At 41.1% G+C, this 18,891-nt stretch overlaps 1 protein-coding gene across 3 annotated transcripts; it reads right to left on the bottom strand.

The window, feature by feature from the left end:
* Positions 1-959: 959 nt before the first annotated feature.
* On the bottom strand, positions 960-13,866 carry LOC120574120 (cytochrome b561). Of its 3 annotated transcripts, none has more exons than XM_039824228.1 (6): positions 13,824-13,866; positions 12,131-12,338; positions 6,119-6,217; positions 5,874-5,977; positions 5,007-5,164; positions 960-3,167 (listed from the first exon to the last, which is right to left on the bottom strand). In XM_039824228.1, exons 2-6 carry the CDS (start codon positions 12,333-12,335, stop codon positions 2,975-2,977), a joined length of 759 nt encoding a protein of 252 aa, XP_039680162.1. In that variant the 5' UTR covers positions 12,336-12,338; positions 13,824-13,866; the 3' UTR covers positions 960-2,974. The 3 variants fall into 3 exon arrangements, with proteins under 3 accessions (XP_039680162.1, XP_039680163.1, XP_039680164.1); XM_039824229.1 differs by lacking the exon at positions 13,824-13,866 and adding an exon at positions 13,286-13,412; XM_039824230.1 differs by lacking the exon at positions 13,824-13,866 and adding an exon at positions 13,107-13,179.
* Between the last annotated feature and the right edge of the window lie 5,025 nt (positions 13,867-18,891).

The raw sequence follows: 18,891 nt of genomic DNA, 5'->3' as shown, positions 1-18,891 counted from the left end.
AAGAAAGAAATATCAGATATGAAGATAGCTTTCTTATTGGATACCAACTTAAGAGACTCAGAGTACATGTCAAATTCAACCTCCAACACCGATACGATGATGTTCACGTCGCGTAATTACGTCACTTCATAACGTTCCCATGGCAACAGGGGAAAATGGCTGCTCTTGTGTGAAGTGACGTAAACGCAACATTTTTTCAACTTTCTCTGGTAAGATATATGTGACTTTTTTGCAACGAAAATGCGGGGATTATGAAATCATGCAAGCCCCGCATATTTTGCGCGGAAAACGGCAATTTATGCGGCAAAAGTGCGGTATATTTGAAAAAATGCGGCCCCCGCATGAATATGCGGACTTTGGCTGATTATGCATTGAATTATGCGATCGCATAATCGCGTTTTTCTGGAGGGACTGTAAAATATTTAGAATATATCACAAAATGCATTCAATAATATAGTGTATCATTATTTTAGGAATTATGCCTCACCGATATATTTTAAATAAAACCTTTTAAAAGATCTACCGTACATCCTGCTATACTCCAAAGTAACCCCATTTGAGAAACACTGCAGTAAAGTGTGTAGGCGGAGTCCTTAGCAGCGGCCCAGGTCCGAATCCAACCCGCGGCCCTTTGCTGCATGTCGCCTCCCCCCTCTCTCTCTTTTGCATCTCCAAGCTATCCTGTCAGATAAAGGCCATAAAAGCCCCCCTAAAAAAAATCTAAAAACCCAGAAAGGCCTGTAGGCAAACTTCTCCCAACAGCGGCTAATATGAACTACTTTATATTCTGTCAGGGAGTTTAAAAATCATCTCATTTTATTTGTTGAACATTTGTTTTGTATGTAAAATCCTGCAAATGAACCAGTAATATAGCTGTCTGATAAATGTAGAGAAGCAAAAGTACAATATTCCCCAATGGAATGTAGTGTAGCAGAAGTATAATGAAAAGAAAATGAAAATACTCTTGTAATTTATTTATTTTTAATTGTGGTTAGCTACAGTATTTCTTAGATACTGGGTGCGATTGCAGCCCATTTCTGAAGGTTCCTCTGGGGCATTCAAATGTAAGGATTTTAAATGCGTTATCATTGCTTTTAAATAAATAGTTAAACCCACACACATGATGCAGCTTTAACATCTAAGATTATATCAGAAGTTTAAGTCAGGTGTTAAAAACACAACTGGACCAAAAGCATCAAGTTTCACACGTTATTATTTACTTCAGGTTGTCCCAATAAGATTTAAACTTCTCTTTCAAAGATGACACTGTCAAGAAATTGCGAAAGACGATTAGGGCCACACGTGAAAAATGAATTCAAGTTCTGAATTTAAAGTCGGAATTCTGAGATTTTTCTTAGAATTCCGACTTTGAACACAGAATTCTGAAGAAAAAAAATCTGAGGATGAAGTCAGAATTCTCACTTTAAACTCAAACCTCAAATAAATTTTTCACATGTGGCCCTAATCCTCTTCAGTAAGAAATACATAAGGCAAACAACGTCCAGTTCATTTTCAGTAAAGGCTTTTGTATTAGGCACTGGTGCGGCGTCCTGAAGTCAAGCCAAAACAAAAAAAAACTGTAGCAACATGTTATACATAAATTGGTTACACACACACAAAGACATGAATTTAACATCTTTAGGTAAAAGTGCATCAAGTTAACAAACTAACCACATACAGTACATGTGAATACACACTGAACAGATATATTAAACATGACAGACCATTTAAATACAAACCGCTAACTAATGGACCAATTTGAGACTTTTAGCAGACTTGAAATTTTGAGCATATTAAATACTTAATTTGCTGCGTTGTAGTGAATGTTTATGCAAGAATGTGTGCCTTTTCTGCATCAAGTTATGGTGCAAACATCTTTATTTATGTAAAAGGAAATTATTATTAGATATTTGAGGGTATTACACTGGCCAGTTTTGACAATCCCCCCTTTAGATTACGCCTATCTTGGATGATCGCTTGGCCAGTTGCAGAATAAGTTCACTCAGATTCTGTGCAAAGGGCTGGATTTTATTTAGACATTACGACTTAGTGAAAATTAAGATGTCATCTGCATATGGGTGGAGATTCTCAAATGTGAGCATCAGTTTGACTTTTGGTGTGTAACAGACAATAGTGCCAACTAGGGATGTCTACATCAAGTTATTTTGGCCCTACCGGTCTGAGTTATTTAATATTGAGTATGTGCCAATATACAAATACATGATATTTACCTAAATGACACAGCCAATCAGTGCACACTAGAGCACCAACTTATTTCAACCAAAAAAGAAATGTTTTTGCCAAGGATGCTCAGTATACATAACTATATAACAGAAAATATGAAATGTTGATTAGATACGTATCCAGCATATTGAACAGGTGTGGACTACTAAACTTGGCAAACTATATTTTTCACGAGCTACTTCATCCAAATACTGACGGCTCTATATTAAAACTATAAAGTTGATCTTAAATTATTGATATGATACAAATTAAAGTTTAACTTCGAGAATGTGGCCCCGGACATATCACTTGATTTAGAGTTTGGTTGATTTAGTTTGGACTACAAAAACGTTCAGCCTACTCTGATTGGACAGTGGTGTTACAGAACGGAGCTTCATCCCTCACAGATGACCTGTAACTGAGTACAGACCATAAACTTAAAAAAGTGGTCCAAACAAACCGGGCAACAACCAAGTTTAAATGCGGCTAGATTTAACATTAATTATTGACAGCTGAAGAGGATTAGGGCCACGTGAAAAAATGTATTTGAGTTTATTCTCAAAATTCTGACTTAGAACAAAGTCAAGTCAGAATTCTGACTTTATTCTCAGATTTCTGAGATTAAAGTCCGAACTTGTTTTTTCTTCCTTGACCGGTCTGTTCAGTAATCTGAGATCAAATGGGTCAGATAGGTTGGCGGGACACTGTTGGTATCCAGGCGACAGGGAGGTGTCAGACGTCCCGCTGGGGGTCACGGCGAGGTGGGGGACCCCCCCTCCGTCAGGGTCTTGAAGTGGACAGACAGAGCCTCTTCCTCTGGGTTCGGCGGACGCCTGAACTCCTCCTTGGTGATCAGGTAGCCCAGCAGCACCCCGAAACCCACCAGCAGGATCCCCAAGATGTTGGCCAGCACCCCCTCTGAGGCAAACTGAGAGTAGGTCGGCCTAGAGAGAGAGAGAGAGAGAGAGAGAGAAATAAAACTAGCATTGTTGGATACTAGGGCTGTCCCAAATACAATTTCTTTGTGCTTTGATATTGATCAGCAGCGTATATTTGAAAGCTTCAGTGGTGGCGGCAATTGGGGGGAGGGAGGGAGGGGGGACAGATCAGGACTCAACAAAAGCGATCACAGCAGGGTTGGGAGTGGCGGTGGGAGTGTCACTTAAATGGCTATTTTGTGTGAAATCCTGTTGTTATTTAACCCCCCAATGTAGCACAAGCCGACTTTATATTTCACAATAACTGTGTTCCATCAGACCGTTTATAGATCTCGACATTTCCGACCGCACTTGAAGAGACGCGGCAGGCTGTGCTTTGTTGTTGCAGGAAACGCTCGGCCGTGACACAGTCAATTTTTAGGGCAGTTCAGTTCTTGTGTTTGGTGTTTTAAAAACTCTCTCGAGGCAGTGATGTTTCCTGTTTCCTGAACGGGACTCTCGCACCGCCTTAAAGTGCTCATATTATGCTCATTTTCAGATTCCTACTTTTATTTAGAGGTTGTACCAGAATAGGTTTACGTGGTTTAATTTTCAAAAAACACCATATTTTTGTTGTACTGCCCATTGCTGCAGCTCCTCTTTTCACCCTGTGTGTTGAGCTCTCCGTTTTAGCTACAGAGTGAGGCATCTCACTTCTGTTCCATCTTTGTTGGGAGTCGCACATGCGCAGTAGCTAGGTAAGGACTACTAGCCAGTCAGGAGCAGAGTATGAGGGAGTGCCCTGACAGTACCTAGGTAAGGACTACTAGCCAGTCAGGAGCAGAGTATGAGGGTGTGCCATGCTAGCAGCTACGCAAGCATTATAACGTGTGTTACAAAGTGACGCACGTCTGTCTCTGAAGTAAAGACTGGACTACAGTAGAGCTGTTTGGAGCAGTTGGTGAACAGTGTTTTCTGTTGGAGATGGTAAATTCCTTTGGGGTGGACTTTGGGCTTTTTCACTTTGTAAACTTAGAACGTGCACAAAAATATATATTTAACACAATAAAGGAAATAGGGCTGTCTATTGGCAAGAATCTGGCGATACGATACGTATCACAATACGTGGGTCACGATTCAATATATTGCAATATATTCCGATACTGTGCGTAAGGCGATATATTGAGACTTTTTTTAAGTATCATTTTAGAAAAACTAATTTAAAAAAAAAAGACACTTTTACACGTTTACTTTAGGTAAAGAATTCAGTACACAGAAAATCAAATGTTTATATGCTAAAGTAGGCCAAAGCCATAGCTACTTTGTTAGCTTCTAGCAAAAAGTCAGGCACTGTTAGGCACTGCTAGGCAAGTACACTAGTGGTGCGTCTCAGCACAGCCATCTAGTGGTAGGGGGTTTAAACACAACATAGAAGTGAAGCACATTCTTACATGAATATTTTTTAACGTTAAAAAAATAAAGTATCGATATTGCCTTTTTGAAAATTGATACAGTATTGCAAAATAAAATATTGCGATATTCAAGTGTATCGATTTTTTTCTTACATCCCTAAAAGGAAAGGGGAAAATGAGCACTTTAAAACACACCGACAAGTCTGATTGACAGTTCCATGACTGGCAACCGCAATGGCAACCGGGTTGTGTTTCTCCAAAAATTTTAATCCGTCTTGAATTTATAACCGTATATTTGAATCCCAAAATTGAAAATCAAATACCTACCCAACAAACAAACGAATATCCCAATAGTGGAATATTCAGATCCAGCCGTATTGGATACCACTCGAGGTAAAGGGAGAAGCCATGGTTTTTACAATGATGAGAAAGTAGAGGACACTGTCAGACATACATGATGCTGAAGAGGAGTTTCTCCGTGATGCCGAGCAGGCTGCTCCCTATGGCCATAACCAGCAGAACCAGACCGCTGAACACGTGGATGGGCAGGTATGAGGCTCGTAACCATGACGACGCAACAGGAAAGAGGAAGAACAGCAAACCCATCACCCACTGGGAGAAATGAGGGTAAGAAAAGTTAGTGTTACTGTTTGAATCCACATTCGCGTACAGCTATATAGTTAATAATACAAAGCTATTGGGTGCTCGGCCGGCCCATATATGGCTTAGTCCTCGACGAAGAGGTCGCAGGTTGGATAACGACCTGCGCTGCTTTCCTGCATGTCATTCCCCCACTCTCTTCTCTTTCAGCGTCTGAGCCGTCAAAATAAAAGGCCTAAATTCCAAAATAACGGTCTTTAAAAAAATGAAATAATATACAGCTACGTATATCATGGAAAGTAGTTTCAGACCCATTTTGAAAAACACAAATGGAGTTTTAGCTGACTTTAGCTGTGACTCAGCTTACCTGCAGCTTTAATCAATGCATAGTTTAGCAGAACTTTTTTTTAATTATTTTTTGGGGGCTTTTCTGCCTTTAATGGACAGGACAGATGAGAAAGGGGAGAGAGAGAGTATTTTTCTATGTATGTATTCCCCATACATGGAAATCGTCGCAGGTCGGAGTCGAACCCTAGACCTCTGCGTCAGGGCATAAACCTCTAAACATATGTGCACCTGCTCTACCCACTGACCAACCCAGCCACCAACTGTTGTTTTATAAATTGTGTGTGTGTGTGTGTGTGTGTGTGTGTGTGTGTGTGTGTGTGTGTGTGTGTGTGTGTGTGTGTGTGTGTGTGTGTGTGTGTGTGTGTGTGTGTACCTGTATGGAGAATAAGACTAAGGTAGCCATGCCGCACCAGCTGTGTAGAGTGTACATGTCTGGGGTCTTTGATGCTCTGTGGAAGTCAAACACAGCTACAGTACCTACACACACACACACACACACACACACACACACACACACACACACACACACACATAAATTACGTCTGAAAAGGAGATTACTGTACACACTATAAGTATCTTTTTCTTTCCATCAGTGTTTCTCTCTCACACTGGTCTCACCTACGATGCTGATGATGAGGGCCAGCAGGTGGATGATGCCATGAAGCACCTTTACGTTCCTCTTCGCCTCATTGCGGAAAACTCTGTAGACCAGGATGGCTAGAGAGAGAGAGAGAGAGAGAGAGAGAGAGAGAGAGAGGTGAATTTACCAATAATTCAATTAACTTTCTTCAGAACGCCCACTTTCAACACTGTGTTTATCAGATACACAGCGTTTCAGTCATTGTTTATTTAACCAGGGCAGCAGTTTTCAGATGACATTATGTGCTTACATAATTGCAAAAGGGTTCTCCAATGTTTTCTCAGTTAGCCTTTTAAAATGATATCAGATTAGTAAACACAGAATGGGCCTTTGGACCATTGGATGAATGGTTGCTGATAATGGCCAATGTAGATATTGCATTAAAGATCAGACACCCACTCAGATTAGCTGGTATTCTGTCTATAATGGAGTGGAATGGAAATTTCTAATTGACCCCAAACTTTTGACCGTGTGTGTGTTTGTGTGTTTGTGTGTGTGTGTGTGTGTGTGTGTGTGTGTGTGTATACTTATTTTTAGGAAAATATGCAAGATATATGCTGTACCAATGTGTGAGACATCAACATATAAGAACATATGTGATTATAGCACATACAGGTGTAAGGATGTGCTGACGGGCCTACAGAGAGCATACATGCATAGTGTGCAGAAGCCGAGCCTTTTGATGGATTTTCTTTTATTAGAGCAAAAGTTTAAACTAAAACACTATTAGCATTTGTGTTCAGTGGTTCAGCGTTGTGTTCAAATCCCTTTTAGCCACCTGTGCCAGCAGCTTTATACCATTTCCACTAAGCAGCTTCACATTTTTTGGTTTTGCACTTCCATTTGTTGCTTTCAGAGCCAGCATAAACACCACAGTGTGTCGGATTCCAAAAAATACATCACATGATAATCACTTTTAGAAATGTTCTGTTCACCATGTCCACTCTTAACAATTCAGGAGTGAAAATATCCTTAAAGTGGCCAAAGATGCTGATTAAGTGTGGCTACAGATTGTAGGGAAAGAGACAAATGTATCCACATCGATGTGGATGGTGTCCGAGGCAACAAAAACAGACCTGTGTGTGTGTGTGTGTGTGTGTGTGTGTGTGTGCGTGAGGACCCCCCCAGGGTGTTTCCATCTCATCCTAACCCCCTCTCGTCCCCGTCTATTGTCCAGCTGACCTTTTCTTTTATCGCTCTAATGCAATCTGGCTCTGTGACAGACAGCTGTGAACCAGTTAAACTAATCCGGTTACTCTCGTTAGCAAAAGTCTCCAGGGCTGCAGGCGCGAAAGCAGAGAGGAGGAAAAAAAAAAAAAAAACACACACACACACATCTCCCTTTGTCTTTATTATTGGGGACCAGGACCGCATATATCGCCAGGATATGCTGCAGTGTAAGCAGGCAGCTTTACATCATGGAAAAGCTTGCCCCAAAAGGAACAAGTTTACCATTTTAAATGCATTCTTCTTTGAGGGACATCAGCTGTGGAGTCTTTATTAAGACAGATAATAACTGACTTTTGGGAATGGGAGTTTAACTGCCCAAGTTTCCCAATGCTCTTTGTTTTGCTGCTGTTATGTGGATTTCTCGTATGTTCCAGACTCCCAAACATTTTTAGCAAATAAGAAAAAAATTTCAGGTGGAGGATGCACAACAGTAACTTCTTCGGCCCGTGTTCACTTCAGATAAAACCAAGCCCACTTTTGATAACGAAAACCTTGACTGCTGCATGCTTGAATTTACTGTTTATCAGACCACAGCTAGCGAGCGCAAGCCGCTGCTGGCATACTATTGCCTACCATACGCTAAAAGACTTTGAACAGACTTTAAAAAAAAGACTATTAACTATTAAGACTATTAAAAGACAATCATCTCACATCTAACATTGAAGACTGACATAATATGTGAAGACTGGGGATCTTGCAGGGTCACAAATTGCTAGACTACAACTAGATTTGTTTTGAAAAATGTAACCAAGCTGGCCAGCTACGGCTAGATTTTCTGTTCTGGCGTACATGCAGATGAATGGCAGCAGTACCCAGAGGTCCACGTTTATCTGCCGGTAAAACTAGAAGCTAGAAGCTAGAAGGGTTTAGGGGCGTGTAGCGCGGCATCATAGCAGCCATAAACAACACTGGCTCTGCCCAGTTGGCTGCTTCCTGTTTGGTGCTCGAGGTAGCGCAGCCATTGGTTTGATTTTGTCGCAACGTCAAGACGGGAAAAAGACTGAATGGGACTGAGTACTCCAAACGACTGAGACGACGGCAGCGCGCCACGACTCTAGCGAGACTCTTTGGATTTCATTCCGATATTGGAAATTAGTCTGGAACAATGAAATCACTTCAAACGTCGTTTGGTGTAAGCTCAGCATAAGGCTGGTCACTAGCTGGCTGTTCAGCTCATTTTCTATAACCGGTGTAGCATGATACAATTAGCAAGCTAGCTAACAATTACCAGACGGCTGGCTAGTTAGCTAGGTTGCTAATTCATCCATGCTTTCTTGCTACACTGGTTACAGAAAAAGAGCCGCACAAAGTTGTCACTCATCTGAAGCCGTGTGCGGGGACTGGTAAGAGAAGAGAGCGGCACCTCTGCTGTTTCCTCAGAAGCAAATGCATATATATTATGTTTACATAATTTAACTGAAGTGCTTTAAGCATATATGTTTGTTATTGAACTGAAGTGCTTAAAACATGTTATGTTTGCATGATTTAAAGCTATAGTGCGTAGTTTCTGTCTCCCCCATGAAGAATTCTAAGTAATGACAACAACGCTGTTGGTGCATCCACATGATACAAGCCTTCTGTGATTGCGCAAACGTTCATTAATACCAAAAAGTTACGGACTAGAGCTTTGACACATAACGTAATTTGCTTGTTTGTGAATACCAGCGTTAGTTGATCAGCACACAGTTTGAGGGCAGTCCAGTTTATTATCCTGAGCTCGTGCATTGGCCGAGTGGAAATTCACTCGATACGTCCCAAAAAGACACACAAACTGGCATGTTCAATAATTTGAATGTCCCCTATCCATTTAAATCACACTTACTGGGAGGGGATGGGGGGGGAATTGATGGGCGTCTGGGTAGTGTTAGCGTAATGCAACAGGTCAGCAACAGAGCGCTCGAGGCTAAGACACGCACGCACACACTCATAAGCACAGACACACACCAACAGGGAGACTACAGCATCCACGCTCTGCTTCCAGTTTCACTCAATTTACAAAATATTATCAGAAAATGACTCAGCGTAACCATGACTACAAACTGATGTACGACCAGCCGGGTTAATCTGAAGATATCAGTGGTGTCAGCCGATGACGTAGGCCTGAGAGGACGGCTCTCTTCCTGCAAGGACTTTAGAATCTATTTGAATGTTTTTAGCTATTTTAGTAGTGGGATTCTCTGGATGGCAATGTCTGACATGACTTCTTTTTTATATAGCACCATCAACAGGTCAAGACATCTACTTGTCCATGACAGTATTAATGGTGAGGAGCCACTAGAGGCTAACTCCACCACTGCTTTTATTATTATTATTATTATTATTATTATTATTATTATTATTATTATTATTATTATTAAACAGACCGGGATGTGACCACTGCGTTTTTCTTTGAAAAGCATTAAAAGAATACAATAAGCTCCCCTCTGTCAATCTGAAAACCTGCACAGATTTCCTTAGAACTTAATGAGCCGGTCTCATTGGTTGCTTTTAAGAGGTTGTTTTGGGCATCGCTTCTATTGGACTCCCTCCAGATTGTTTGGAATTGGTCTGAAAGACACACCAAATTGTTGGAAATGTAAGACAGAGGATGGCCAATTACTACATGTCCTATGGTAAGGTCCAGGAATTTTGGACCGGGATACATGATAACCTATGTCGGATCACCCCAAGATTATTTCTTCTGGGAGATGGGTTAATCCTAAGCGGGATGGATAAGCACATAAGAAGCTGGGTCCTGACTAGTTTAATATTATAATATATATGATGGAGGAATGAAGGTATGCCGTCAATCCAGGAGTGGGCTTGTGAGATGGCTAGGGTGGCGGCACTTGATAAAATATCATATAAACGGTTTGCCAGATCGGATGTCTTGTTCATGTTGTGTGTTGTATGTTTTGTAAGTATGTAAAAAAGAAAAAAACAAAGGGGATGTTAATTGGCTTGGAGGCGGACACATCTGGCTGGAGATGTTTTGCCTAATGCAGTCTTGTTGTACATCCACCGGGTCTGGATGTAACTATGGTGAGTTTTGACATCGTTTGATTGGTAAAATTCTCTGCAATTCAATCATTCAGTTCGTTTTACTGAAATCATAAGCACCAACGCATTATTCATGATCTAAGTGCTCATGGTATTGACAAAAAGGACAAAATGATGATGCTTCCCTACCTGTAGGCTGGCCTAAACGCTCAATCCCCGAAGTGTCCACAGATCAAAAGGATAACAGTGTTTTCAAAAGAATGAACCCAGGTTATGAATATTGTCCTGTAGAGTCCATGCTAATTGTCTGCTAACTGTCTGCTAACTTCACTTTCCGATCTCGTTCCGTCTGAAATAATATTTCTCCATGCCCTGCACCGTGTTGCTGGGTATGTTTGTTTTCTTCAGGTTGCTGCCTACACAATGAAAAAAATGTGGTCACTTGGAGATATTTTGACACACCTGTAATACCAAATACTGAAAACTCCCTAGCTCCCATTAGGTTAGGACTAGAGTTCTGAAACTGTATAGAGGTCTTGTTGACAAGGTATAGAAGGTATGTGGTGTGCTCTGCATAGTGTGGCACAAAGTATGTTTTTCCAAAAATTACATTTATTTTTAGACGGGACCAAAATAACTATTTTGAACCATGTTTGAACTGCTGTAGTGTATGTTGTGTTTTAATCACATGCTAATCAAGCACATTTTCAGAAACTAGAAGAATTTAGGTTGCAAATGAAGCCTCATACATGCATTTTGGCCTCGCAGTTCTTCTGTTAAAAGCTTTTCCCTTTGGGAAAGGGAAATAGACGAAAATCAAACAAAGAGAGGTGGATTTAAACAGGTTAAACGCTTATATAGAGAGTTTTAAGCCTGGAATCAAGCCAACCAGCTAAGAGAGAAATCATTTGATTTGGCGCCAAACAACATTTTCAGAGGGGTCATTGTTACGCTTAGGACTGTGGGAAGTGTAGTACTTCTCGTTTATACTGTATATTGAGAATAAAACATATTTTTCTTAAAACAAGGTTGACTTCATACGGGCTTGTGCCTTCTACAGGAGCAGAAACTTTTGTTTCACAACCTCGTAGCTCGTGGTCGGTCTACCCTGGATGGTTTAGACATTATAACTAATAATCAAAATCCTTATGGAAAAAATGAAAGGGATTTTTACTTCCGGAACCACAATGTTGAGCTCTGTTAAAACATGGAATAAGAAATTAAATAGGAATCAAAACCATACCACACAAATTCATTATTTTGGCAGCAGACCTAGTTAACCTAGTCTAGCATTGCCAGACCTTCCTCCACAGCGCTGCACAGGAGGGTCTGGCTAGTTCACACAGAATTCTGGGAACATGCTCTGGTTTATTGCCATTTTTATTTTTTTTAACCAATCACAATCGCCTTGGGCGGTGTTAAGCACCGGACGGAGCAACGGTGCCGCTGCCAAACAGCCTCGGGAAGGAACTTGTTTTGGTGGAACATGTGTACGTTCAAAAGTTGTTTTAGTCGGACAATAGAAAACTCAGATTGGACAGATAGTCTAGCGATCTAGATCTGAGGAACAGAGTTAACAGAGTTTAAAATGCCAACACAAAGAAAGTAGAAGGTAACGGACATCCGGCCGAAATAAGGAACATCTGGCGGAATGATCCCGGAAATGAAACGTCGTCGATATACATACTATTTTTGACACATCCAGCAGACCTAGTTAACCTGTTGAGATTCTCGGTCTCTTTTAGAATCAGTTCAGAGCGACAGTGTCAGCGTGGACTCACCGTCGCCCTGCAGGAAGACCAGTCCCAGCACCATGCACAGAGGGTGCACGTTAAACTCCCGCCCTGAGCCGTCCCAGGCGAAGCCCCCGCGGTAGTGACCCATCCACACGCCGGTCAGCACCACGGACGCCACACCCAGCAACTGTGACGCTCCCACCAGCCACGCAAACATAGAGCGGCCAGGACGTGGAGCACTTTCGTCCATGATCTGAGAAAGACAAACAGAAAGTACTTGAGTAGCCTAAATACCCGGGCTGTCGTCAATCGATTATTTGATTTTCATCCACAGAAACTGCGTAATATACTAGGGCTGAATGATTTTTTGGGGGGGGGGGGGAAATCGAATTGTGATTTCTCTGCCAGGTATTGGAATTAGGATTCGATTTTGCTACATAATGGCACCTTCTACGATCATGTTAATTAGGGTCATAGAAAATGGAAAGATCCACTCAAAATAGGACATTTCTGGTAACAATCTGTACTATGTAACATTATTCCAGCATTTATCTTCTGAAAAAAAACAGTAAATATAATAATGAAAAGAGAAATAAAAAAAAAGTTAAACCAAATGTCACACCAAACATTCAACTAAATAATTCACATTCGATTAATCACGGTCTTCACGATTAGCTAGCTAATTGCATTCTTTCAAATCGATTTGAAAAGGATGAATCCTTCAGCCCTAGTTTATACACAAATAATCACACAAAAGTAATCAATTAAATATTGTGGTCACCAGAGATGTGCTCAGAAGCTTCTGTAATAAGCCATTCAGCATGAAAAAGCATTTTTTTTTTTTTTTTAAGAAGTGTGACTAAATAAATCTTTGGTCGACCAAAACGACCAAGAGGGCGCAGCCCTATCCTTACTGTAGTTGCCTACTCACTTTGAGCTCTAAATCAAGGCTGACTGGCTAATTGAAAAGTAACATTACTCAATAGAATATGTGCGAAATGTAAAGGCCTACCTAGCCTACCTGAATTGTACCTAAAGGCTACGCAGCTGGAGCAAATATTTCTTTTCTCTAAAGACCATATAAACTCTTTCGGTCCTTGCCAAATGAGCAGGCTGCATGATAAGCAGTGAAAAAACACAGCAACAGAGCTCCTTCACAATAAAACTGCGGAGGAATAAAAAAAAAAAGACCGGACCTACATGCTGCTTTTTATCGTGTTTTCCTTCAGCCGCGGAGTCGTAGGCTGGTCTACGATACAGATGACGGCGAGCCAGGAACTGTCGCACCGAGCTGACAGGAGTTGAACCGAAATCAAACGGCTTTCTGCCCGACCGCCGCCGCCCCCCCCCCCTCCCGTCCCCCCTCCCTCATCACCGGCAGCTCCTCCAACCCCGCTGAAAGTCGTCCTATCATTACATCCTGACCAGAGTCAGTCATTAGCCTGCTCCCGCCCGGGTCCACACACTCATCACAGTGCTATCAGCACACGTCAGTCCCAACCACAACCACAGCTACATGGGCCTGTTATAGACAATGATAGGCTGCTGCTGTCATGTTTTCGCTGCGACCGCCAGCTGTCACCTGTTACCTGGCCATGTTTAGGGATCTATATTTCACCTTAAGTGACGTACGTTGTTTAACTTGTGTGCAACGGTGGCGATAGCATTTTTTTTTTTTAAAGGCAGCTTTCAAACGGTGAAATGAACAGGAATAATAGCTAAAGTGTGAAATACTTACTGCGCTGTAGCCTAGAGTCCGCTCTGCTGAGGAAGTCCTGAGTCTAGTTACTGATCCGCTCCTCATCCCTCCCCGTGACCGGGAGAATGGTGTGTGCGTGGGCTGGTTTTTTTTTGTGGTTTTTTGTTTGTGTTTTTGTGTTGTTTTTGGTTTTTGGTGGGTTGGTTGTTTGGTGGGTTGGTGGTGGTTGGGGTGGGTGTGTTTGGTTGTTGTTGTGTGTTTGTGTGTGTGTGTGTGTGTGTGTGTGTGTGTGTGTGTGTGTGTGTGTGTGTGTGTGTGTGTGGGTGGGGAAAGTGTGGGAAGTCGTGCGTGTCTGTGATGGTATGTGTTTGTGTGGATGTGTGGTTGTGTGTGTGGTGTGTGGTTGGTAGCTATTCAGGTGTGTCGATGTGTGTGTGTGTGTATGTGGGAATGAAGGAAGAAGTGGATGGTAATGAAAATAGATGAAGGATGGAATGGAGGAATGAATGGCTGCATGAAACGGTTTTGTTGTTTGAAAAAAGGAAAAAGAAAAGGGAGGGGGGGTATAAGGGAAGGAAGGGGCTGAGATGGTGGAGAGGAAAAGGAGGATGGAGAATGTCTGTCAGTGAATCCAGGTGCAATATTTGAAAATCGATAATTATTTATTATTATTTTTTTAACTTCCATTTATATCTGCATTTATGTCAAAACCTGGAGACTTTCAAACATCAAAATGTCATTTATTAAATGTATTCGTGTCAAAATATAAACATCTTTTCGCATTCTATTTTGTCTGAGAACGCTTTCAACACGCTTGCGTGTCGCGTGAAAAATCGGCGTCGGTCCTATTTCTAGCATGCACGCGTTTTTTGCGCGCCTGAGACGTGCGCGTCACGCAGGCAGTGTGCAAGCTCTAACCTGTTAACATGGGAGCCGAAATATGAACGGACACGCCACGCAGCCGACACGCTCGAAGATTCACACCCCTAATACAGTTTTTCACAATTGCTAAAAGACAAAACATAGAGTTGTCAGGAAGTACATTTTTAATCTCAAAACAACTTTCGTATTTTTCCGTCATTGTCTCTAGATGAACGAAAACACGTTCTATCATAGTAGCTCAAAATTGATCAGAAATGACTCTGCTTTGCAATTTTTGTTGTTCTTCCTCCTCCTTGTACCCCTATTCTTTTTTCTTTTTTTTTACAGTACTGTACCGTGCAGCTCACAAACTTGTCCTTTGTCTCCGTGATACTCTAATTCTTGTTCTTTGTTGATATGGACGTGCAACCAGTCCAAATCTATCGAGCAGTCAGTACCGTTAACAAATGGAAAGCACAATGTTCAGGGCCATACAATTTGTTCATTGTACAGTATACAGCCTGCAATGCACTGTACTACAGTATAGAATATTACAGTTTTTTTTTTTTCCAATTGCTAACACACTAAAATGACATGCATAGCACAATTATTGAAACTCACACACAGAGAGCAAAACCTCTTCTCAAGTCTCCAAAAGTCGAAACACATTTTCTGCTTTACACACATTTTGTAATTCAAAGTGGCACTTTTTAAACACACTGAACACTGTTCTCTGCATAAACAACAATCTGACATAAAGTCACATATTTGCCATGTCAAAACACTGCCATTCAAAATGACACTACATGAGCTAATTGACCAATATATATGCCACCTGGCCAAAAACCTCAATGGTTAATTATTCAATCAGGAAGTAAGCACTATGATGCCTCTTTTTTTCTATTTCTTCTGCAATTTTCTTTTTCAGTTTACTGTTTTTTTTGTGAGCATATTTTTGTTCAGTCCAATGTAAATATATCTGCTGTGCATATGTTGCACTGACTTGTTTGGTGAAAAATAAAAAAATAAAAATGTTTCAACAGCATGTGTGTGTATCTGCAAATATGTCTGTGCATGTGAACGATCTGAAGAATTTTCTACAATTTGAACTATTTTAGTATTATGACAAAGCACACTAAAGATGAGAGTGCCTTTCATTATGCCCAACAGTGTGTAGTTGGTTAGACAAAAATCTGGTAACATGAATGAAGTGTGTGCCATGTGTTGCAAAAGTTTGATTTTGATAATGCTTATATGTAGTTTTGGTCGCAGTGCTTCATTTTGCAGGATATATTTGAGGTATTTTGCAGTTTGGGTGTGTGATTTTGTGAATTGTGTTAAGTATTTTGATAAAACCAGCCTAGTTTGTAAAATTTTGTTATTGCAATTGGAAAGAACTGTAAAAGGGACAAAAATCAAAGGAGTAAACATGTGATCAATGCATGTGCTTCTTCTTGTCTTTGGGCCAGAGCACTTCGTCGACGTCACAAGCAATATTCCTGAGGCAACGGGGGAAGAATCCTCTTGTGTGCCGTATCCAGCCCTGACACCTCGCATACGCACTCGTCCTCTCACATTGTTTCTTCTATCCATTCTCAGACTTTCTCCTTCCCACCTCCAGCGACCTGTTTGCTCTCTGAACTGGCTTATATTGGTTGTGTCACATCATTTGAAACAAGTGACATCGATTTCGAGTGGTTGTGTTCAATCAATGACATGTGCTCTCTATGTGTATTTGATTGTTGCCACTTGTGTTTACCAGCATTAGAGTGCAGAATGTGTTTTGAGAATGAGAATGTGTCTAGAGTTTTGCTGAAAAGTCTAAGTGAGATCTGCACATTGTGTTTTAACCATGTGAACTGGTTCAGGCAACTGAGAACTTTGTTCAGCCAATGGGTTTTAGCGTTTTAGCAATTGAGAAAAACTGTAATTAGTCACCACAGCTGCAGCCTACTACATAGTGTATAAAATGAAGTTGCATATTAAACTGGGCCTACAATAACATGTGAGCATCCTAAAGCCTTTATACATACCTTTTTAGTGCATAGAATACTTAGCTATTAAATAATTGTTGGCATAATTTTATAAATCATGTTCTAATGTTAAACATACATTGGCAAAGCCAATCCTTAGGATGAACTGGATCTGTGGATGGCTACCTTAGTGGCTCATCAATGTGTTTTTTCACAAATAGGCTGATTTATATTTGCTAATAATACGTTGCATTCATGTTAAGACATTTACATTTTTGAAAAACAACTTTAGTTGCAAAGAATGTCCCTTCATTCATAATAATTTATATTTTATTAGTCCTGCAAGGGAAATTACAATGTTTTCACTTTGTCGTCATTATTATACACAGGCCTGAATTACATACACATGCTCAGTACCTATACATGCACTAAATGGAGAGATGTCAGAGTGAGGGGGCTACCCACGGAAAGGTACCCCGAGCAGTTGTGTGCCTTGCTCAAGAGCAACTACCACTCTCCAACTACCAGTGAACCACCCTACTTTGGTCCATATATGGGGACTTGAACCAGCAACCCTCCAGTTCCCAACCCAACTCCCTACTGACTGAGCCACTGCCACCGCCACATTTTGCCTGACAATGGTCTAGTAACAAAACGTTGCCTACTATTTGATTTTTTCCAGTGTGCAGGAGTGTTTCTGCAACTTGTGACTTACATATCCCCCTCCGACGCACCTGTCTCACGTTCTAGAGAGAATGAAAATGAAAAAAATTTCGAAAAATTAACAACAATTATTTGGTGGCCCTCCCTGCAGTAACTCATAGGGGCCCCGGACCCCCTGTTGAAGACCTCTGGACTAAACTGTATAATATTGCCTTCTGAAATGGAGTAAAGTGGTAAACAAAATAGCATAGCAATACAATCAATACTGAAATTACCTCAATATTGTACCTACATTTGAATCTTTGTAAAAGTAACCTTTGTAAGGGCAGTTGAAGTAATCCAGCAATGACTGTCACTTAACATGCGTGCATCCTCCCGTCCTCTCCTCTTGAGGGCGCTGCAGTCTTGGATAATTCAGTTTATGGTCAGGACGAAGTGCAGCAACTGGACCTGTGGTGTTTAACCTGTGGTGCGGGGACCCCTCGAGGGGACTTAAAGGGTCTCAGAGGGCAACCCAGGAAGATACAGACTTAGAGAGGAGCTTCCTGTCAGACCTACTGTCTAAAGTTTATTAGATTTGTGAAAATGTGCTGCTGCAGTGTGATCTTAAATAGGAGGAAGCATGTTTGGAAAATGGATTTGTTAGCAGGTATGACAATCTGGGGGACGGGGAGCTCACGTCTTGTTTTTTAGCTTTCTCTGTGTGTGTGTGTGTGTGTGTGTGTGTGTGTGTGTGTGTGTGTGTGTGTGTGTGTGCGTGTGTGTGTGTGTGCTTGTGTGTGTGTATGCCTTCCACTCTTACTGTAACTCGGAAGGTGTGGAGAGAACAGTTGTCAAGGCTATCTTCATTAATGTCAGAAACTGGTGGCTACAGCCACGCTGTGTGTGTGTGTGTGTGTGTGTGTGTGTGTGTGTGCGTGTGTGTGCGTGCATGCGTACGCTTTTTTCTGCCTGACATTTCTGTTTTCTCCCGTGACTCACAGGAGGCTGACTCACCACTGCTCCTTTTGCTGTGTGTGTTTGCGTTTTGTTTGTTCGTCTAATCATTCTCTCTTTCTGTCTCCATCTTTTATTGTCTTCTAACTTATTATGACACGAGTGGCTCCATTTTTCGACAGCTCCTTTCAAGTATAATAATGATGTGTCCTTGGCCCGCCTGCAGCATGACTGGACACATTTCTACCTGTGTGGGTTTGAACCGGTGACACTTCTATTAGTCTGAGATTTCATATCCACCCACTTGTGCAGCATGAGGTCACAATTAAAGAAACACTGATTTCAGGATGTGAAATAATATAAAATATGCTTTAACCCTCTGGGCTCTAAGGGCATTTTTAAGTATCTTCTTGAATTCACCTTTTAAGGGTATTTGCATATAACTGATCCCCATGTGTTTCATATCAAAAAGTTGAGAACAAACTCAACTTTCTGTACAGTGACACCCAAAAGTTGTCCCTAAAGCGGAAATATTTCTCAAATCTCTTGTGAAAACATTCCTACAGTAAAAAAAATGGTTGGTGCTTGAAATAAGTTTACAAAAGTCATGGGTTCACAAAAGTAATTCAATTCAATTCAATACTACAATTTTATTTATAGTATCAAATCATAAC

This window comes from Perca fluviatilis, chromosome 15 (genome assembly GCF_010015445.1).
Source record: "Perca fluviatilis chromosome 15, GENO_Pfluv_1.0, whole genome shotgun sequence".
Taxonomy (NCBI): domain Eukaryota; kingdom Metazoa; phylum Chordata; class Actinopteri; order Perciformes; family Percidae; genus Perca; species Perca fluviatilis.
Note: the sequence above shows the minus strand (reverse complement) of the source record. Positions and strands in the feature narration are given on the sequence as shown.

Bases quoted from the DNA above. Each gene is read 5' to 3' on its own strand.
- LOC120574120 (XM_039824228.1), bottom strand. From the start codon at position 12,335: ATGGACGAAAGTGCTCCACGTCCTGGCCGCTCTATGTTTGCGTGGCTG. The intron at 5,978-6,118 runs GTGAGACCAGTG...GTGTGTGTGTAG, and splicing joins CCTCATCATCAGCATCGTAG to GTACTGTAGCTGTGTTTGAC. The intron at 5,165-5,873 runs GTACACACACAC...CATTTCTCCCAG, and splicing joins TAGTCTTATTCTCCATACAG to TGGGTGATGGGTTTGCTGTT.